The sequence below is a fragment of the Protobothrops mucrosquamatus genome, unplaced genomic scaffold (genome assembly GCF_001527695.2).
Source record: "Protobothrops mucrosquamatus isolate PMUCROS unplaced genomic scaffold, P.Mucros_1.0 scaffold162, whole genome shotgun sequence".
Lineage (NCBI taxonomy): Eukaryota > Metazoa > Chordata > Lepidosauria > Squamata > Viperidae > Protobothrops > Protobothrops mucrosquamatus.
In genome coordinates this window covers 603010-626643 of record NW_015386525.1, presented here as the reverse complement: position 1 = coordinate 626643, position 23634 = coordinate 603010, and the positions used below count along the sequence as shown (strand labels likewise).

At 37.4% G+C, this 23634-nt stretch overlaps 1 protein-coding gene across 1 annotated transcript in view; it reads left to right on the top strand.

The window, feature by feature from the left end:
- The window catches only part of SREBF2 (sterol regulatory element binding transcription factor 2), a 35419-nt gene that overhangs the window by 8551 nt on the left and 3234 nt on the right, over positions 1–23634 (top strand). Inside the window, exons 2-16 of the mRNA XM_015813513.1 lie at positions 3311–3700; positions 4476–4657; positions 5269–5409; positions 10630–10854; positions 11454–11568; positions 11779–11960; positions 12974–13166; positions 14753–14934; positions 15442–15715; positions 16050–16219; positions 16773–16941; positions 17243–17363; positions 18045–18154; positions 20850–20982; positions 21625–21793. Of these exons, the coding sequence (XP_015668999.1) occupies positions 3311–3700; positions 4476–4657; positions 5269–5409; positions 10630–10854; positions 11454–11568; positions 11779–11960; positions 12974–13166; positions 14753–14934; positions 15442–15715; positions 16050–16219; positions 16773–16941; positions 17243–17363; positions 18045–18154; positions 20850–20982; positions 21625–21793 (2756 nt within the window). The remainder of the gene's footprint in view (positions 1–3310; positions 3701–4475; positions 4658–5268; positions 5410–10629; positions 10855–11453; positions 11569–11778; positions 11961–12973; positions 13167–14752; positions 14935–15441; positions 15716–16049; positions 16220–16772; positions 16942–17242; positions 17364–18044; positions 18155–20849; positions 20983–21624; positions 21794–23634) is intronic.

Genomic DNA, 23634 nt, shown 5'->3' with positions numbered 1-23634 from the left:
CGCCAAGCCGCTGGGCCGCCGGCCGTGTCCCTCGCCTAACCAGGCCACGACTGGGCCGCCAGGTCTTCATCCGGCCGAAAAACCGGACCGGACCCGGGCCGGGTCCACCACCAAGCCGCTGGGCCGCCAGGCCGCGCCCCTCGCCAACCGGCCGCGCCCGGGCCGCCAGGTTTCCCTCGGCTGTCAGATCTTCCTCCGGCCGAAAAACCAGGCCGGAGCTAAGCCGCGCCCCTCACCGTCGTCCGTCAGGTCTTTCCTCCAGGCCGAAAAGCCGGGCCGCTGGGGCGTCAGGCCGCGCCCCTCCCCGACCAGGCCGCGCCCCTCAACAGCCTCAACAGCCAGGCCGCGGCCGGGCTGTCAGGTCTTCCTCCAGGCCGAGCCGTCTTCCTCCAGGCCGAGCTGTCGGGCCACGTCTCTCGCCGCGTCTCTCGCCGCCCAGGCCGCGACCGAGCCGTCAGGTCTTCCTCCGCCCGAGAGTCGAAACCAGGCCGAGCCTACCGCCGGGCTACCAGGCCGCACCCTTAACTCAGGCTGAGACCAAGGAGACCGGGGAGCTCAGCCGAACCCGGGGGGCTCAGGAAGACCGGGGGTGACCGGTAAGTTGTTCCTCCCGGCCGCCGGAGGACCCAGTACCCTAAATCAGGGTCTAGGCAAAGCCTTCGACCCTCCGAGGCTCCCCATTCCCGCTGCCGGCTCCGCTTTCCCTACGGAGCGTGCTCCAGACGATCCGCCATGCAGCGGATTTAATTGAATCTAATACACTTCAATCCTTTTTCCTGGAAATAGCTCATATTGATTTAAATTGACAAAGACTGCAGAATAACAAATGAGCAGAAAAAATGTACATGGTTGAGTATTTGTGCCCTAAACATTTCCTAGATACTATTACAGAATTTTAAGCTTTGTTACTTAATGATTCTTCAGTTAGAGCAGCGGTTCTCAACATGTGGGTCGCAACCCCTTTGGGGGTCGAACGACCCTTTCACAGGGGTCGCCTAAGACCATCGGAAAACACATATTTCCGATGGTCTTAGGAACCAAGACACCGCTCCTCTATCCGTCTCCAGGCGGATGTACTTATGCGGACCAGTCACACATGTGTAGAGAGCAGCTAATGTGTGGAAAGCAGTGTAGACTCATTTTAGCCTCCCACTAGTCGTCCTCTCTTAGCCACCTGACTTGGTGCTCTTGGACACCATCCTCTTCTTTCCACCCCTTCAGTTCCGTCTCCGTTTAGCGCTGAAGTGGCGCCCTCTTTAAATTAGGCATCCAGGCAGCCGCAGCTCCTGCCCTGAAGCCAAGATGGATGCAACCATTGGCAAGCAGGGAAAGGAAGTCGCTGAGAGTAGCTCCTCCCATGTGACATGTGCGGAAGCAAAATGGACGAGTGATTGGAGCTGCTGTCTCTTCAATCCTCAATCATGAGCAAAAAGAATCAGGTTTCGTATGTGAAGCCGGCCGAACCCGCTTTCCTGAGTCGTTTCAAAGAGTGAATCGGCTATCGGGAGGGGCCCACTGTGGATACCAAGGTAACAGCATCAAACTCCCCCTTTTAGAAAACCAACTTTTGTCACAATTATCTATAATTTTGTCTCATCCCAATTAAATTATCTTTTTCCGTTCCTTTGACCCGTCCTTTCCTTAAAATCCATCCCCAGATCCTTCGTTCAGCGTGAGGTGGAAAGTGATAGCTGCCCCACCTATTCCCCACCAGGGCTGCGAGAGAGGGCTGGCAAGACTGGTGTCTGAATTTTCTGAGTCAGGACCACACCTGAAATACTGCATCCAATTTTGGTCATCACACTACAAAAAAGATGTTGAGACTTAGTTGTAGAGAAGAGCAACTAAGATGATTAAAAGCCTGGAGACTAAAACATATAAAGAACGGTTGCAGAATTTGGGTTTGGCTATCTAGAGAAAAGAAGGGCTTGTGGGAGACATGATAGCAGTGTTCCAGTATTTGATGGGCTGCCACAGAACAAATAGACTTGTTGTGGAAGATGATCTTCGTTGTGCTCTAGCAAAGACTGCCCTGAGAATTTCTGATCTGGTGAGAAAGAAGCAATCTCAACCTTCGCACTGACGTTGGCTTTTTACGCATATTGTCGCAAAATGTAGTAATGTAGTTTACTGTTGTTATATTAAGACTGTTACCCATGCTACACCATGCTTCAAGACAAAATTTCATTTATTTGTAATTAGAAATAAATATTTCACAATATATAATTACATATTGTTTTTGTGATTAATCACTATGCTTTAATTATGTTCAATTTGTAACAATGAAAATACATCCTGCATATCAGATATTTACATTATGATTCATAACAGTAGCAAAATTACAGTTATGAAGTAGCAACAAAAATAATTTTATGGTTGGGGGTCATCACAACATGAGGAACTGTATTAAATGGTTGCAGCATTAGGAAGGTTGAGAACCACTGAGTTAGAGGATTTATTTTCTAAGCTTATTGCATAAAAAATTAGTAGGTAACTTTTTAGTGCTTGTGATTAGTAGAATTAGTGACTTGGGATCCCTTATTTATTTATTTAGAGCAATAATATGGCTGCTGAACTTGAACAATACAACTCTGGCATCATACAGTAAACAAAAAATATAAAAATAAAATAAACTATATCAACTAAAAACAAAAACCATTAATTGATAATTAGGGACTCAAATTTATTATATATCTCTGGATGGGAATACTAAACATTTGGGTTTAAATGTCTAAGGAAAAGCCCATATTTTCAGTTCTTTTCTAATGGCTACTACTGGAGAAGATTAACTGCTAAACTGAAAGTGGTAACATTTTTACATCTGTTTAATAATAAGCTATCATATTTTAAATCATTTGAATTTTCCAGAAAGGCAGTTCACAAATAACTGGGATAATTTAATTGGGATGAGACAAAATTATAGATAATTGTGACAAAAGTTGGTTTTCTAAAGTATGGTTACAAATAGTTCATATCCTAATCTTAAAAAAGAATGGTATATGAACCTACATATACCACTTAGGCATTCAGTGATAAGGCCATAAACAGAATTATACCTAGTCATTTGAGGAAAGTGCATCTCTATCCTAGATTCTTAGATTAACTAAGATTCACCATTTTTAATCAGAAACAATAAGCAGAGGCCATTCAGGAGCTTGGACCACAGAACTCATAATCTTTGTTGATTAATTGTTTTCAAACTTAATATTATCTAAAAAAAACTGCATGCCTTTGCTATATATTTTTTCATTTCAAGATTGATGAATTTTGAAAAGTAATCATGGTTTCCATTTTTGTGTTTTTTTTATAGAAATGCTACAGTTTGTCAGCAATCAGGTTGGAGATTTTCCAGATTTATTTTCTGAACAGTTATATGGCACATTCCAAAGCAGCAATGCATGTAATGGAGACAGAATATCAGATACTTCACAGAAAGCCTACAGCCAGGGACAGTTACAATCCTCTTCTCCTAGTGCAGTTTCTCCACCACAACTTCAGTCTGTGCAAGTGAAGACCTCTCAGTCAACAGGCACAATTCCTGCTCCACAGCGGGCTGCACCCCCTCTTCAACCTCGCCCCCAAGTTCAACCCCCACTTCAGCAACAGACAGTGATGATTACTCCAACTTTCAGCTCCTCTCCCCAGACCCGGTTCATTCAGCAACCTGTAATATACCAAAATGCAGCCACAAGTTTTCAAGGTAACTCCCATGGTCTTCAAAACAATAAAAAACACAGCTTTATAGAGCACTAGGATAAAAATCCTTACCTTCATCATCACAGATGAGTTAGGAATATCTGGAATACAGCATTATTTAGCACCATATCCATGTTGCCAGTGAGAGACAAGAATATGAAAATTAGTGCAAAGTGTGTACAGGTAGTCCTTGGCTTATGATCGGTTATCCATTCCAACAATGGATTTGCTTAACAATTGCAATGATTCATTTAATCGGTTAAGTTAATAGATAATACATTCAGCATGGTCACATAATGACCCACTTATTGAGCATAATTCCAGGCTCAGTAATGGTCTTAGATCAAGGACTGCCTGTAATCTTAATACTTTTGCAATAAGGGTTTGCTATTTGGTTGAAATATATATTCTATTTTCAGAGTTGTTTATAAGAAATACAATTAAACAGCACAATCAATAAAATATATAATGTTTAAAATAAAACTTGTACAGTTATAAAAACTCATGCTGGTACACAAGTATGTAATTAAAAATCAAGAATTATATCACTGGTTAAGGCAGTACGGTCCTAATGTAATATTAAAATATTAAAACTGAATAGAAGATATTTTGGGTGGATTTTGCTCATTTTTAGTTGTTAGATTATAATAACTACAGCAATTACCTATATGTTTTTTGTTGAAGCACAGCCTATCACCAAGGATCAGAGACTACAGTTCTTATTGTGGAAGTCATAATTTCGCTTGAGCATTTTCAGACTTTTCTTATCTTCTTTCTAGTGCTGCAACCTCAGGTTCAAAGCTTGGTGACTTCCTCCCAGGTTCAACCAGTTACCATTCAACAGCAGGTCCAGACCATGCAAGCTCAGAGGGTACTGACACAGAGTACCAGTGGCACCATCCAGACACTAACACCAGCGACTGTCCAGGCAGTAGCTGCCCCTCAGGTTCAGCAGGTTCCGGTGAGTTCTTTTAGTGTCTTGAGGGAGGGAAGGGAATAGTATATATTGGTATTCTGTTCCAAGGCAAGAAATAACTTCACTAACATAATGTTTGGCTTTTAAGTAATGAAATCCCTCAGGTTCAAAGGTCATTGATGCTAAACATAAGAAAATAAAAAGGAATTACAGTACTGGTATTGGAAAAAAATTAGTAAAGAAATTTTGGAAAGAATGGATAATGCTATTATAATAATTTCAGCACCCGGGGGTTTGGTATTTCAGCAGCAGATCGGGTGAGCATTACAAAGAATATATTCCTTACTTCACTTCTAAAAGCTTTTATTAGGTGGAGATTAAACTCTTTAAAGCCAATTTTATTAATTAAGAGAAATGATTGGATTGATTGAATGTCACAGTGAAAGTTAGCTGTAACATATATGAGGTTAGTACCTGTATAATCTGGGCTTCTGGTATATGTAGAAAGAAGCCTCGGAGAGAAGTTATATTGAAACAGTAGTTATGGCTGTTTCTTGCATAGTGGGACTCTGTAATGTAACAGAGGGACTAGTAATAACAACTTTCCATTTCTGTGTTTGTTTTCATTAAATGTTTACTGTCTTGCCTCCTTCCAGGTCCTCGTCCAGCCACAGATAATCAAGACAGATTCTCTTGTCTTAACTACATTGAAAACTGATGGCAGTCCTGTTATGGCTACTGTTCAGAATCCAGCCCTGGCAACCATAACCACACCCATACAGACAACAGCTCTGCAGGTATCATAGGGCTCCACACGTTATCTTTCGAATGGTTGCTTTCTTCCTTTTACTTATAGGGTTCTTTCCCATCGAGATTCTTAAAACTGCATATGAGCATTATAGTACATATGGTATAGTATTTTCTGGGAACAAATTGGTATATTGAGCTTATATAATCACTCTTGGAATGAAAAAGGATAAACTTTTTTTCAATGTAATTCCTCAGACTATATATGTAAATATTGGGAGGAGGGAATTATAAGGGCTGACAGTTAAAACTATTGAAAGGTCTCTTCTTGGTAACCACTTTTTCTTTACTTCTCTTATTTGTGTCCTCTTTATGTGTTCAAATTTTTACTAAGTTTTTTTGTGTAGCCACAGTACTATTGTCTTTTGGTCTTCCAGTTTTTTCCACAGTGAAATTATTTGCAACAGTGCTTTTAATATATTTTTAAGACCTTCCCTCTATCTTAGATTTCTTTTTCTCTGCCAATAATATTAGGTTCTCCTACCATATAATCTTGTTTATTGTCACTCTGAATTTATTAAAATATGTTTTTGTGGAGTCCACGTTATGTAGCTTATTACTCTTAAAGAAATCTATTGTTACACATTTGTTTTACTCCAGTGGTCCCGATGATGATGATGATGATGATGATGATGATGATGATGATGATGATGATGATAATAATAATAATAATAATAATAATAATAATAATAATAAAAGATACACAGCTGGAATAGTGGACTGGACTCAAGCAGAACTAAAAGTAATGGATAGGAAGACCAGAAAAATAATGACAATGAATCATGCCCTTCATCCACGCAGTGACATTGACAGACTTTATCTACCAAGGCAAATAGGTGGGCGTGGAATGCTGCAAGTACATCACATGGTTGAAGAAGAAAAAGTGGCTTTGGAAGAATATCTGAAGGACAGTGATGAAGATGCACTGAAATTAGTATATCAGGAGGGCTTACTGACTACTGGAGAGACCAAACTGGCCTACAAGAAAGACCAAATGAAGAACAGAATAGAGGTATGGGAAGACAAAGCACTACATTGCCAGTACATTAAAAAAAATAGCTGGGAAAGCAGATAATAACAAGACCTGGCAATGGCTAAGAGCAGGAAAATTGAAGAAAGAGACCGAGGGACTAATTCTGGCTGCACAAGACCAAGCCTTAAGGACAATTGCATATAAAGTCAAAATTGAGAAGACAGCAACAGACAGTAAGTGCCGCCTATGCAAAGAAGCTGAAGAAACAGTGGACCACCTGGTAAGCTGCTGCAAGAAGATCGCACAGACTGACTACAAGCAGTGGCATGATAAAGTAGCAACAATGGTGCATTGGAAGATCTGCAAGAAATATCATTTGCCTGTAAGCAAGACTGGTGGGATCATAAAATAGAGAAAGTCATAGAAAATGAAAAAATTAAACTGCTTTGGGACTTCAGAATTCAAACAGACAAGCACCTGCAACATAACACCCCGGACTTAACAATTGTCGATAAGAAAGACAAAAAAGTCTGGATAGTGGACGTGGCAGTGCCTGGAGACAGCAGAATAGACGAGAAAGAACTGGAGAAGATAAAATACAAAGACCTACAAATAGAAATAGAAAGACTGGCAAAAGCAAGCAAGAGTAGTACCAATAGTAATAGGCGCCTTGGGTGCAATCCCAAAACAACTGGAGCACCATTTGAACACCATTGGCATTGACAAATTCGCCATTAGTCAATTGCAAAAAGCGGCCTTACTAGGAACTGCTTCCATCCTGCGACGATATCTGTAATACCATCAAACATCCACATCTGCCTATCCCAGGTCCTTGGTAAGGACTCGATAGGTAGACAAAATGCCAAATCCAGTCTGAACATCTGGCTGACTGTGCGATGATCCATAATAATAAAAATAATTTTATTGTCACTTTGAATGTACACCAATCGGCATACATCAAAATGAAATTTTGTTGCATACAGCTCTCAAAGGGCCACCACCTCCAATAGACATTCCTTGTTCTATTGTTTCAAGTTTCAGAATGTCCATTTTAGGGAGCGAATGATGGCAAACAGGACAGATGGAAACGGAGCTCCATGTGGATTAGCCCTCAAATTAGCTTGCATGACAACCTCCCCTCCTTTCCTTTTTCTGATCCTGTCTTTTCCACCTTTTCCTTAAAGGGGCCTCACTCCTTTTCGCCCCTGGAGCACACTGCCGCCACCTCCAACTCCTCCAAAAGCCTCTCTCTCTTTCTCTGGGCCTGCTGACAGCCTCATCCAGTTCCTTCGCTCCATAAGCCTTGGGACCTCTCCTCCTCTGCCTCCTTCGGAAACAGGCCTGATCTGCAAGAGAATCCATTGCTGTGCCAGCAATCAGATCTTGCTGCCGACAGAACAGTTTCAAACAGCGCAAATGACTTTTAATGGTCTCACCAACAGTTCTGAAACAGCTAAAAACTTGCCATACTAGCAAAGATTGTCGGTCGTATGTTAGCTTAGTCCCACCACATTGCTCAGACACATTAAAACCTTCCCGATCATGGGGCCTATATCCTTTATATCCCTCCAAAAACCTTTCGCCTTTGATAGCCAATGCAGCCGCAGCCGATCCAGGCGCTGCCATCTTAGAACTCATCTTAGAACTACTTTCATTTTATTAAGTTTTGTGCAGTGATGTAAAGTCAAGGATAATCACTTCCATTGTCATTGGAGAAACAGTCAGCAAATGTAATCATGCATAGCAGAGTTTCTCTTTCCACTAGAAATCAGAGAAATTAAAATCCTAATGTCCCTTTTAAAGATATAAAACTTTCTCCTGGAACAACACTTTATCTATGGTTGAACAGGCATAATAGACATTAACATCAGTACTGCTTAGATTTCATATCTTGACTTAATACATACAATCTTCCCTTATAATTCTTAGCTGGAAAAGATCTTTTTAATATTCGGTACAATTTTTTCTTTTCTATTTCTTCCATTCCTTTGTATCCTTTGATTGCTATTTTCCCATTAACCAGTTTGGTCTAATGGTTAAGGCACTGGACTAGAAAGCAACAGACTGTGAGTTCAAGTTCTGCCTTGGTCATGAAAGCCAGCTGGGTGACCTTGGCCAAGTCACTCTCTCTCAGCCCAACTCTTACCTCACAGGGTTGTTGTGGGGGAAAATAGGAGAAGGAAGATATGTTGGATATGTTCTCTGCCTTGATTATTTATACAAATATTAAAGGTGGGATATAAATAAATAAAATAAAAGATAAATAAAAAGTCATGGTTTCAGTTATAACTTCAAAGAGTTAGAATTTAAAAAATGACCAGTTTTAGAAAGTGAAATGCTCTGAGAGATGACCAATAAAAAGCTCTTTTTTTCCCCCAATGAAAGACTATTTTCCTAAGGATATCAGTCTGGCACTTATTCTGATTTCTATTTTTTGCCAGGCCAATGTCTCTCACCCCACAGGCCTATTAAATTATATGTTAACTTGATATTATTAGGTGCTTGACTTTCCTTTATTTTCTTGTTCTGGTTTTTATCCATTTTATGCTGTATAGTTTAAATTTCTTTTTTTTATCTTTCTGATAATAGTTTTGTTATGGCGTGGTCTGTAAAAAATACATATTCTTCACAGCTTGAAAAATATGCATATTTGGACAAATAGCTATTTAATTTACAAAACAGGTGCGAACCTTTCAGATTCTGAAAGCATTTTATCTGCCTAGCATGCAAGAGGCTATAAAAAAAATTTACATACCTAAGGATAGTTTTTTAGATTATGAGGAGACTTTCTCATAAACCGGTCTTTTTTGCTCATAGGTTCTGTCTTTGCAGTTGGAAGCCACTGGTCATGACTGTCATAAGAAAGAGCAGTGCCATTGTCACTATGTCTAAATAGTGGCATTGTTATTCCACTGGAATCCAGAAATATTTATGAATTCTTAAGAACATAGGAGAGTGCATTGTTTATAGCTGTCACTGGTTTATTTAGGGTTGTTTTAGGGTTTTGTAATAAATAAGAACTGTTCTTGGTATTTAGTGATGGGTGTTTCCCAGCCTCTTTATCCAGATTTTTGATATAGAGAATATGAAATCTTATTTATATAGAACATAATCTTACTGCTGAATTGTGAGCCATTCTTTTGTTTCTCAGTTGTTTTGTAAAATGTGGAATTTTATTTTGGTCACATATTTTTTATTAATTTTTATTAAAGAATTACTTTACTGAACAATACAAATTTTAAAAAGATAAGGAAACTAGAAATAAAGGAAAGTAAAAGTGATGAGAGAGAGAGAGAGAGAGAGAGAGAGAGAGAGAGAGAGAGAGAGGAAAGAAAAAAGAACAGGTAAAGCAGTGGCTTCCAATCTTTTTTACAGCAGTTATAAGTGCATTTTTATTTTATCCCCATTAAGATTACACTGTGGCTCCCTTCTTTCCATATTCTGTCCTTTCCAATCATCAAACCCATATACTACATTTATTTTTTCCATTTTCATATCCATAAAGAGTTTCTATTCACTAACAAAAGTAGTTGTCTTTTCCCTAATCAAACAAGTCAGTTTTGCCATTTCTCCAAATTCTGTCATCTTCACCAACTGCTCTTTCACTGTTGGTATTACAGAGTTATTCCATCTTTCCTATATATAATAATCTCACTGCAGTTACCATGTACAAACACCATAATATTTTTCTAATTGTCTGTTAGCTCCAGTAATGAAAGTTCTGGTTTCAGTTGTATATTAATCTTTAAAATTTTTATATTGCTATATGCATTTGAATCCAAAATTTACTAGGTTTTTTCAAGTCCACCAAGCATGATAAAACAACCCTTCATGTTTTCCACATTTCCAACATAGATTTGAAATATCTTTATACATTCTAGATAGTTTTTCTGGTTTCATATGCCAATGGTACTTCATTTTATATTTTTTTTTATAAACATACATGTGAATTTCAGTCCTTTCAGCCACATGTTTTTCCTTTGTTACATCTGTATGTTATAAACAACGTTTTTATCATATGCTGTTTAACCTGTTTTCATTTCAGATTTTAGTAAAAGCGTATACATTTTAACAATTACATGTTCATCATTTGCCCATAATTCAGTTTCAAATTTTGTCTTATATTGTTCAATTCCAAATGTGCCATTGTTTACTTTAAATCTTTTTTGAACTGTACATATGAAAACCATGTCACAGATCTTACATGAAAAATTAATTGCTGCTGTTGACTTTTTAGACTTTGGTTGGTAGCAATGGGGCCATCTTGACAACTATGCCTATGATGATGGGAGGGCAGGAGAAGATGCCCATTAAACAAGTGCCTAATAACACCAAGCAGCCAGAACCACCAAAGGAAGGAGAAAGGCGAACAACTCATAATATTATTGAGAAGAGATATCGATCATCTATAAATGACAAGATCATAGAACTGAAAGATCTAGTCATGGGAACAGATGCTAAAGTAAGAATTGCTTAGTTGAAAAAGCAAAAATATTTGCAATAGCTACAAATCTATTTGTCATGTTTGCAGTTGGCATGCTATTTAATGTTCTTGTTGGTGTCCCTTTCCATTGAATTAAATCTCTAAATAATAATAATAAGTTTTTGGAAGAACTCAATAGATGGCTAAAAATGCCAAATCCAGTCTGAATATCTTGCTGATTGTGTGACCAACTATAATTTTATCCTGCCCTTTTTACATATTGCTCAAAGCAGTAAACATATCTAATACCTCTGCTTCCTACTTTCCCTGTAACAACAACCCCTTTGAGGTGGATTGGTGTGAGACAGAGTGACTGGTCCAAAGTCACCCAAGCAGCTTTGTTTAAAGGAGGCCTAGAATTTACAGGCTCTTGGCTTCTGGGTCAGCACCTTAACCACTATACCAAACAGGTTCTCTAACCCCAAATCCCCTATTTATTTTTAAAATTTATAGGCTGCCCATCTTACCTCAAGATAACTCTATACATACACAAATTTAAGAAAACGTTTACTGCTAAATAAAAATGTGATAAGAGATGACAAGGTAGATAAATAAACAATCATATGCATTCTTTTCAGATGCACAAGTCTGGTGTATTGAGGAAAGCTATTGACTACATTAAATACCTACAGCAGGTTAACCATAAATTGCGACAGGAGAACATGATCCTTAAGCTGTCTAGCCAGAAAAACAGTTAAGTGTTTTAAATATTACATTTCATTGTTTTAGTTTAAGTAAAGCAGGTATTATCAAAGTTAATTAAATGATTTCATGTCCCCTTGCATTGATTGATGTTCTAATTGATTATGCCTTTAGCAGATAGATGTGCAATTAATAAGCGGAGATTTAATTACATGAGGTATTGCGAATGGAATAATTAATTGGTGTGATCTTTTCTCACAGAATTGCTGAAGGGTTTTGACTTAAGCAGTCTAGTGGACAATGATGTGGATATGAAGATGGACGAATTCAATCAAAATGCTGTGTTGATGTCCCCTCCAGCTTCTGACTCAGGATCACCAGCAGGCTTTTCCCCTTATTCAATTGATTCAGAACCGGGAAGTCCACTATTGGATGATGCAAAGGTAGCTAATATTCCTAAGGCAATCTGCACTGGGAAGCATAGACAAGATCCCATGTGTGATACTGATTCAGATGGAGATATATCATCTGCTTCCCATTAGTATAAAGTTGTATCTTCAGTAATTTATCACATTTTACATTGACTTTTCTAGATCACTGATCAATAATGAGCAATGGCATTTTTTTTACCAACTGAATCCTCCAGACTTATCAGATTCAGCTCTTCTCATTATGAGAAATCCTGTACCAAAGTCCATAAAAAGTCCTATAACGTTTAGGGTAATATTTTGCTTTATATTAAAGAAATCATAAAGTTGAATAAACCAGAACATTCAAAGGGATAAAGCCTTTCTCAATATCAGTGTTTCATGCTAGTTGCTAAAATGTTGGAGATATACTATCACTGCATTTGAACAGGATATTTGAGACAGGTTTGAGATAAAATAAACAAATAGAGGCATCTGCAAGAGAAATGGTATATGGGTAATTTCAGACTGAAACTTCAAATTGAAATGGACTGGGATTGATGGTTGGATTACAACAAAAATGAAATTTTTCAGATTTGTTTGTGAGCGTCTGGAAACACTAATGAGGACTACTTATACTTGCATGTATGATTTACTATATCAGCCTGCAACAGTAAAATTGGTACACAGATTAGTTCATAAATTGCTCCATGATCTTCAGAAGCATAATTAGACACATCAAAGATAAATCTCATTATAAGATTTGAAATAAAAAGTGATTTTAGTAAATTGTAAATGTTTAAATTATTTAAGTCTTTTAAATCCACCACTTGGAGAAAAGTATGAATAGATCTACAGGCTTTCTTTTATTTCCAATTCAGTGGCCTTTGGGGGGATTTTGTAATGGTGGAACATTTTTATAAGAAAATAATCAGAGAAGAATAAATCTGCTATAAAGAAGATATTGAAAATTCTGCCTTGTGCAAGTTAGAGCAACTATTTGTCTTAAGTGTTTCAGAACTAACTCTTCTATATTGAATCTTCCACAGGTTAAAGATGAACCTGATTCCACACCTGTTGCTCTTGGAATGGTTGATCGCTCACGGATGCTGCTTTGTGCTCTCACATTCCTCTGTCTCTCCTTTAATCCTTTAACATCCTTTTTGGACAGCAAAGAAACACCGGACACTTACAGCACAGTGCATCATGGTTCTGAGAGGAATATACAAGCAATAAAACCAGGTATATATCTCCAGTAGTGCTTATTTGATATCTTTCAAGCTTTTTTCATTTCAATTTTCCCCCCCAAAATTAGATCATAGTCAAGATATGGAATATTTTCTTCCATTTTGGTGGTAGACTAGCCTGTTTCTTTATTAGAGACTATATTTAACAAAAGTCCACAAATATCCGCCTCCAAAGGTCTAATAGCCAACTTCACCACCCAAATATCAGATTATCATTTCTCTTTTACTGTCATATCCAATCACAAAGATAGAGTTGTAATGTCACTTTTGGCCACCAGATGTCCGCAGTGGACTGTAAAATCTTTTTTCCAAGTTGATAAAGTTAAAGAAAAAAAAGTTTTCACTCTTATTTTTTAAAATTTAACAAGAGAGGTATCTCCAACATTATAAAGTTGATAGGAACAAATTAGCAATGTCCCTTTTTTCTTCTTTTCCCCTAAATATCCCCACAAAGAAAATCCAATGGTAGAAAAAACAACCAAAAAAGACAAAGAATTTTTTTTTCTTTTAAGCTCTTTTTCCGATATAGGCAGCCGCCGCTTTCTTAGCAAAGGGAAATAGTCAGAGCTCTTTACAGGAAAGATCAAGATAGCGCGAGAAAAAGGAGTCTCACCCAGATTCACCACGGTGAGTCTTCATGCTTAGTTGTTCTTTTGACTTGCGGTTGGTGCAGCTGGGTGATCGGCCATTTTACTGGCCGATCTTCGTCGGCCCTTAGAGTTCGCTCGGCCAGCTGGGGCAACCGCCACTCCTCCGCAGCCGAGCACAGCCTCCTCGACGGTAGTCGCACCCTCCAGGGTGACTTTCGACCCGCATAAGGGTCTACTGGCAGAGGGAAACTAGCTGATGAGGAGACGAGTCTCCTCGTATGGCTAGAGGCGCCGTGATCCGGAACCGGAAGTTGATATCTTTCAAGCTTTTTTAAGACAAGTACAGTAACTAAATGGCTAAAGGAAGAGAAAACAATAGATGATGGTCCGTTGGCTAATGATATATTCTGGAGTATTCTGTTTTAAAAGGTGATTACAATTTTATTATGATAATTTATAAATAATTGGCTGGATATTACTATCAATATCATTCTCATTTCTCTGACCCAGTTAATGGGTACTTATGTGCAAAAGGATTGTGAGCTTTTGAGATGTACATTTCTAGGTTTCTTTAATGAATTGAAATTTTACTGTGCATTTGTGAGGATTTTGTTAGTGTTTCTGTCTGCTGTATGTCATTCAGATTTTTTAAATTGTAGCATACATGTATTTGTTATGAGGGATGGATTGAATCATATTAGGTTCTTATTTTGGAGAAGGTGTTGTGATTTATGTATGTTGTGTATTTTTTTCTGAACATCTCTATCTTATGTAAAATGATATTTTCTTGTATGTATATACCTGGGGGGAAGGAGTTCTGCATGGGAACAGTACTATTTCAGAGAAGAATAAATAGGATGAGAAGAAAGCAAGTTGACTAAGCTTAGCATGATCTTTATATAATCAAGGTTTTCCCAAGAATGCTTATCTTAAGATGTGAACTGTTATTTCTTGTCTGATTTATGTCTTTTGGTCTGAATAATTCTGTTAGAATCAGGTGGCTGGTTTGGCTGGATGATGCCCACTTTGATCTTGTGGCTTGTGAACGGTGTTATTATCTTGAGTGTATTCATAAAACTGTTAGTGCATGGAGAGCCAGTGATACGACTGCATTCCCGTTCTTCTGTGACGTTTTGGCGGCATCGGAAACAGGCAGACCTGGACTTAGCTAAGGTGAGGCAAAGGCAAGAGAAATTTTTTATATTCTTTTTGAGTGGAACACTGTTTTCTGTGTCTAAATGCTGATTTTAATTAGAAGGAGTAAGTTATTTTGGTTGAATATTTGTTTAAGTGGACTGAGACTTGAAGTTTAACTGAAGGATTAACAGCAGGATTTCAAGGTAATACAGATCCAGATTTTTGGTGTTTCAGATATGTCATGGTTCAAGTAAGTTGATGAGGATGAGGAAGCGAGAAAAAGTCTATGGTATATTGAAACATGATGGCAATTTAGCTGGTTTATCAATGGCTAAGGAGACAAATGTTGTTTACTAGACTCTCCAAAATCTGAATGATAAATGAGGTTGTCAAAAAAAATTAATGCTTAAAAATGAGTGAAGATGGAGAATAAAATTTATATCTTCAAAGATGACTCAGAATAGTCTGAAAATTAGGAAGTGATGAGACTCTCAAAGGTCTACTTTTCAACTTTAGCCTGTGTTTTACTACTTTTGTTTGCAGGGGGACTTTGCTGCTGCTGCATCAAATTTGCAGATCTGTCTTTCTACCCTGGGCAGAGCATTGCCTACTTCTCGTTTTGACTTGATCTGTAGCCTTTCCTGGAACATTATTCGTTACAGTCTCCAAAAATTGGGGTTAGTACGCTGGCTGCTAAAGAGGACATCACAGCAGAGACGAGCAACTGAGACTCCTCTTGGCTTTGAAGATGAAGCCAAAACTAGTGCGCGAGATGCAGCATTAGCGTATCATAAACTTCATCAACTCCATATTACAGGTAGATTAAAAAAAATTAACAGTGGTTTAAAAGGTAAAGATTCCCTCAGGTTAAGTTTGATTCCTGATGCCTGCCTACTTCATGTAGTTTTCTTTGCAAAATAAGGAAAAGCTTTGCTTTTTAATAATTTTATGTCTTAGAGTCTATAGAGTGCTCCTTGTTTTTGATAATGCAAGATTTTGCACAATAAGATATTGTGCAATATCGCAATATATGAATGGTACTAAATTTCAGTAGCTAAAAGAGCTTTTCCAGATGAAACCATGCAGTGCATCACTTGTACAAGGTGATTCACAACAGGGTAGAAATGATATTTTTAAATTTTCTGGTGCAGGTGAGCTTCCGTCCAGTTCAGCTTACTCAGGATTGCACATGGCATTGTGTGCTGTAAACCTGGCAGAATGTGCAGAGGAGAAGATTTCACCAAGCACTCTGGCAGAGATTCATCTAACTGCTGCAGTTGGCCTGAAAACTCGCTGTGGTGGCAAGCTGGGCTTCCTGGCGGTGCGTGGATTATTTTGAACCACTTAGCAGGACAGGCAGTCTTCACTTAACAACAGAATTTCCATTGCTAAACAATGCAGTTGTAAAGTCCGATGTCACAGTACTGTATCATTTAGTGAAGGCAATTTCATTAGTCTCCACTCCTTTTGTTAAGTGAGGACCTCACATGACTGACATGGGAAGAGACAGGAATCCAGAAGGTCTGTCTTATGCTACTGAAACTGCATCCCAGGCAAATGGATAGGTGGGCATTAAGAAGTACATGCATGTGGGTGGATGCCATGTGTAGGCCCTATGGAATAGGGGCAGGCCTGTGCTATGTGCGGATGTTATGAAGGGTGTGTACCATGGAAAGGCACTACAGAGTATGAGTGTAAATTCAAGGGATTCCTAAGTGAGGACTACCTGTATTAGGTTAAATACTGTGGCATATTTAAATTATCTTTCTGGATTTACATCTAAAATAAATGAAAGTGACTTCTGTGTTGGTACATTAAAATTTTCATCCATGGATTTCTAACTTTCAATCAAATATTGCATGTTTTCTTCTCAGAGTTATTTCTTAAATCAAGCTCAGAGCTTGTGTACTTCTGAGCACAGTGACATCCCTGATTCCTTACGCTGGTTGTGCCATCCTTTGGGGCAGAAATATTTTGTGGAACGGAGCTGGACAGTGAAAGCTGCTGCTAAGGATAGTCTGTACTCCACTCAGAGGAACCCAGGTGAAAATCAGTAGCTAGAGAAGATACTTTCTTTAAGCCTGTTATCAGTATGGTGGACAGTCCTTATGTGTATGCATTTTCTTTCTCCTGCTAGCTTTATAGATACTTTGGTTTAAAAACTGTTAATGTTAAAAGAACATGTGAAAGCAATAAAGAGGACAGTTTTCCATAAACCAGCATTCTTTCTGCAATGTAGTTTTCTATCTAGAAACAACAAAAGAAAGGCTTACACTCCTGAAGTATTTATTGTTGGACTTGTGAATAAAGTAGTAAACTGATTGTTTTGCCTTCGCATATATAGCTGATCCCATTGCACAGGTACACCAGGCATTCTGTGAAAACCTACTGGAGAGAGCTGTTGAATCCATTGTGAATCCTCAGATTCCCAAAGGGGCTACAAGCCATGATGATGAGACACCTTGGTGAGCCACATTTGAGTGTTGTTGGCAGTTTTCTTGGAAATATTGAAGGATTCAGCTTGTCTGTTCTAATAAAACCATTAATTCAACATTGGAGGAAGAATGGCAATATACATTTCAGCTGCCTAATTTTAAGTAACATGATACAGGACGTGCCTATATGAGTACTGCTTCTCTCATAATACATCACTTAGATTGTACCCATCCACAGTACTAATTGGATATATGGCAAAGTACAATTTCTCTAAATAGTTTGTCCAAATTACAAAAAAACAGATTAACATAAAAAATAAGAGCCTGTACCATGGTGGGCAGTAAGAAGTTTGTTGACATTTGCTATCATACCCATCCATTGCTCAAATTATTTGGGATTGAAGTCCAACATTATTTAATTTTACCATCTTGGCTATGCTTATTGAAATGTTCATGGCAAGCTTCATCATTAAGTTATCTCTGGAGAAAGCCACACAAAAAAATTATCACTGTGCTACAAGAATGAGATTACCATGGTGAACATTGGTTGCCTATCAGAATGTGGATGTGAATGTGATACCTTTTCTTTGTACAGGGGGTCAGTCTTAAAAAGTGTTTTAAAATACAACTTTTAGTTTGTTATGATTCATTGTAAAAATATGATACATTGTCCTAACTACTAAGAGTCTGACTTTGTACTGTTCCTTGCAGTGAATTTGCTAATGCTTTGGACTACTTGAAATTACTAAGTTCTTTTGTGGATTCTTTGGGAAGTGGGATACCACCCTTTTCTGGAAATTCTGTGCTGAAATCTGCCCTAGGTATGTGTGAAAGATACAAGACTTGTTCAGTGGTTTTCATGCTTAACCTCTCTCTCTTCGTCTTTCTTTTCTCTCTCATCCTGAATATATCTCCACTTATTCAGTGCTGAGTTGGTATTGTGTTAAATCTTTTATATTCAATTTTGCTTTTTTATCCACTGTTCAGTTTCAAGGTTTATCAGAGAGACCCACATATCACTAATAATACATTGCCTCCATGCAATGTAGTTAACAACTAAACACAACATAGAAGAAAAAGGTGGAAGGAAGGAAAGAAAGCAAACTCAGCACTAATTTACAACATTATGACAATAATTTAATAACACTAATTGGATTTAAAAAAAAACAAAGCCTGAGTCTCAGCTGACTTACATCATTATTTCAGCCATGCTGCTGGGTGATAATTGATAGAATAGCTTGATGGAAATGATATTTCTGCAGAACTATTGGTGCCTCTGCTTTTATCTCCATTTACATTATTATTATTACTATTTATAGTTCATCGCACAGTCAGCCAGATGTTTAGACTGGATTTGGCATTTTTATCCACTTATTGAGTCCTTCCCATAGACCTGGGATAGGCAGATATGGATGTTTGAATTGTTATTAAATTTCTTGCCCATCTCACGGTTCAAGGTGGCTCGTAGTGACTCTTTCCATATACTTTACATTTATATTATATAATTTCTCTGCACACACACATATATATTAATAACCAAAATACATTTGATTAAATATATTTGATCAATAATGTATCTGATCAATATATATTTCTAAAATATTGGTAGAGTGCATGTTTTTTCAGTCTAATAGCTCTTTCTAATGCTAAAAAGAAACAACTGCAGTCTTATTGAAGAAATGAAAGAAACAATAGATCTGGCCAATCCCCCCCCCCCTTTTTTTTGCTTTTGTTTTGCGTCATGGACATACCCCTGTTTATTACAATTACCACTATTCATGCTAGTCACATTAACACAGGGAAATGTTTAATGATTCAATAAATCACATACTTTTCCTCTAGGAAAGCATAATAATCAGTATATCTTCCCTGCTGTGATCTGAAGATGAATGTTATGACAACCTGCTTTCTGAATTTTTTTGGAATGTTCTGTAAAAATTAGTAATTCAACCAGGAGCTTAATATGTCTTGTAAATTCTAGTTAGTGACTTTAAGAGCAAAGCATCTATATAAGATAAATAAAGAAGGTATTTAATCTAGGAGCAGGTACTGATTAGTATACTTGCCTTAATTACTATTGCAGGTTTGTTCTGACTTGGTCAGATGTTTGTTTTCACTCTTATTAATGGGCCAAACAGCCCATATGTGAGAAACAGCAGCAGGTGTTTGGCTCTTAGCTCTGCAGGCCAAGGTTCAAGATTGTGTCTTGACTACAACAAAAAAGGGAATACCCTTATCTGCGTTATAACACACCTCGGTCCAAGAGTAGATTTACTTGGACCACTTCTCACAACCCTTCCATTTATTCCAGTGATTAGATTAGGCATGTCAAACTCGCGACGTCATGTGACGTCGTGCAACGTATCGTGACTTTTTCCCCATTGCCGGCAATGGGGTGGGCACGGTTTCAGCGTGATGCATCCAGCCCGCGGGCCAGCAGTTTGACATGCCTGGATTAGATAGTAAGCCTACTAAAAAGAAGGCTTCATTTGATGATAATGATACTTTACATTTCAGTAAGATCTGGATAGTGCTAGTCAGCATCTGGAAATGATCTTTTACAGCAGTCTCTCACATGAGCAAGTGGTGTCGTATTATTCAGATTCCCGGAATGCTGTTCAAGTCTTGAATGGGGTAATTCAAAGGCTTTGCTTTCCAAGCTTATGCATCCTTTGTTTTGTGGTCCTGGTATCATCTGATTGATTAAATGGCTCAGGATATTTAATTGAGACTAAATATTGCTTTCAGATAGAATGGTGAAATGATGTACACATGTTTATACTTTTCTTATTTCAGTTTGTCTTCCTCCTCTAGTTCTTCCTGTGGCAAGTTTTGAAGTGCAGTAAGGACTGGAATGATTGCCCTCTGGGGTACTAGTATGCCTTCAAACACATAGGCTGTCTGCTAGGCATCATACTTTCACTGATTTAATGCAAATACTTTACATTAAAAAATACAGTAAAATGGGTAATTAATGTATAAGCCAGCAAAATGTCTTTAACATAATCTTTATTTCAAAGATAACTTCGAAACATTGAAAGTTACCTTGAAGTACGATGGGCAGCCTACAAATTTTATAAATCAATCAATCAATAAATAACTTTTTGATCCTTCATAAATCCCCACAAGCTTTCTTAGAAAATAAGATTGGTTGCTGCTTATGCTTTGTTTGGAAATGTATTCACCTGCCTAGAAAATGAGAGTAAGCAGGGATAATAGGTAGCATTTTGTGAGACAGACAGATGATAGCTTTGCCAGTAATCTATGAATGGAGAAACCCTTTAATAGCTATTTTGCTTCAACATCTACAGTATGACCTCAAGATTATAAATAAGTACACAAGATTGAAAATGGATTATAGAACAACAGAATGAAGAAATAGTTAAATCTGCATTTTCCCATTGTTACCTCTTGGCTCTATGTTTTGTTTCCTGGACTGAATTCATATTTTAAAAGGCTGGGATTGTTTTTTGGAGAGAGATATATAAGGCCCTTAAGGATCTTTCATTTTTGTAGGTCCTGATGTAGTCTGCAGATGGTGGTCATCAGCAATCACAATGATAATCAGCTGGCTCAAGGGTGATGATACAGCTGTGAAATCTCAGTTTATCAACGTAGAACGAATTCCTAAATGCTTGGAAATGATGGAGTATGTGGTCTTTTATATTATTTGTACAACTGTGTATCTGAAATCTAAAAGGGGCATAATAAAATAGAAAGTTCCCTAATCTTTAACTTTGATCTCCCATAAACATATCACAACTCTCTGTTGGGTACCATGAACCTAAATTATAACTTGTTTCTTCAAATAGTTTCTAAATTAACCCAAAACTTTACAGAATTGGATATCCCAAGTTTGCCTAGAAGTAGTAGATGCAAAATATCAGTTTAGAAATCTACTATACTACTATTGCATCATTATCTAATGATAATTCATTTATAGGGCTTATCTTAGCACTTTTTGGGAAGTATATATACCAAAGCAGTATACATAGCAAAGTATCTGAAAATACATTTTTTAAAAAAAGGGTTTGTTGAGTTCTAGTTCCACTTTAGCTATGAAAGTCAGCTTGGTGACCTTGGACCAGTTTCTTCTCTCAGTCCAACTCATCTCATAGGGTTGTTGTTGTAGAGAAAATAGGAGGAGGCAGGTATGTTGGATATTTTTTCCACCTGGTATTACTTGTAAAAATAATAAAGGCAGGATACAAATAAATCTACTGTTCACAAAACTTAAAAGACATTAATCATTTTCCTTGCTATGTCTCTCCTCCTCTCTACATGTCTATAGGAATGCCCTTGTAAGAGCTATCTTCCATGTATGCAAAGCCATGAATGTCTTGTTGTCTAGCAAGGCAGATGGGCAGCATAGTTCATTTAGTCATTGTGAAAGAGCAAGTACTCATCTCTGGAACAGTCTCAATATGAGAAGTGGGATCTCAAGCACAAGTCTCAACAACGTAAGCCATACACATTTACTTGAATTAAGATAACTATTAAACCATTTTTTTTGTTAAATGTCTTTGAGATTGAAAGCCTAATTTCTTCTTATTCACCCATGAATCAATGAAGAATCTTCTTCCTTCTTTTGCCTGCCTCCAGTGCAGCAAATACATACAGTGCATTATACCTGTTTCCAAAGGAAAGGCAGGTGGGATAGCATGTTTCACAGTGCACAGGACAAGTGCTTGCTTGACCCATTCTTTTTTCTCTTGAATTATGCATCCTAAATGAATTATTTTCATAGAAGAACAAGGATATGGATTTCCATAGTTAAGAACAGTTCTCAATTTTTGCATCATGAAATTGGCTCTTTCTTCCTATCTTTGTTTTTAATACTAAGTGCACTTTGAGTTTCATAAACATGAAGGTTTCTTAAAGTCAGATTCTTTCTTTATACCTATTGGGTGGCAACTGTAGTGCATTGTAGTTGCATTGCATGTTCTGGAAATACTCATGCAATGTTTCTGCAGTGCAGTTCAGAGGCATACCTGATCTCTGCGCTACAAGTCAAGTCTCCTGATCCTTGGTTTCAAAGTTTTCATTGGTATCGGACGGAATTCTTAGGAACTTTATATAAAGATTAAAGTGAATAAAGAGGCCATTTAATCTAGCCCATCATCCAAAGGTAGGAAGGACTATTTAATTCATCAACCCTCTTATAGATTAATCAGTGAAATAAGGATTACTGTACCCCCAAAAAGAGATCAAGTGCAAGAAATAACATGCAGAATCAATATTGTAGATTGAAACAACCCAAAGAATACCAGGCAAAGAAAAGGCAAACATATAGCTGCTCTACTGTATTTAACACTTTGCTTATGGTTTGTATTTTGAAAGAATAAATTAATCAAGTTGTATGCTTCTTATAAAGCATTATTTTGTCATTAGAGATTGTGCAACATTTTAATTCTGTGAACACTGATGCTTTATGCCATTTTTATTTTGATCCAACGTTGTATTGGTTTCTGTTTCTGAGGAATTGTTGAGTCAAATGCATATTTCTTTAGGATACATTTTCAATATATGCACAGATAAATCAATTTTTCAGCTGTCTCTTGTTAATGCAATTCAAGATGAATATAATGGTTTCACTATATTTCTAATTTGTTCTAAAAGTAGAATTTCACAAAGCACTAATTAAACAGGAAACAAAAATTGGTTAACAAATAATGATTAAGCAATGTTATATGTATTATAAAGAATTTTAATATTATTTGGCAGCAGTGTCTTTGAGATATCTTCTTAGATGTACGCTGGCCTGGATTTTTTTTTTAAACACAATTGAAGATACTGGTTTTCTGACTTTAAATCTGAGCTTAAATCTTTTTTGACTCTGGGGAATAGGGGTGCTCCTTTGATTGGGACTTGGAGCTTAAGGACTGGCCCTGGTGAAAGTCCTCTTTGATTTTTATGTTGCATATTGCTTAATTTTACTTGATTTAAGTAGTTACATGCTGTTAATATTTCATAGGATCTATTTTATCTATCATTTTTGTAAAGGGGTTACCTATTTAATTCCTTTAGAATTGTCTAGGTTTTTAATGTGGCTGCTTATTTTTTTTCTATATTCTAATTTAACTGATACTTTTTAAATTCCTGTTTATTGTTTAGTTTTATAATAAATCTATGTTTACTATAATGTAATAATGCAATAATATATAATAATGATAATGACTATTATTAAAAACTGTTGTGCATTTTGGTAACTAGGACGTAGTTTTTGGGATTACTGGGCCATATGTGGTTGTCTGAAACTTTGACTGTGATGACCAGAAATTTTCAAGCAGAATTACTGCCC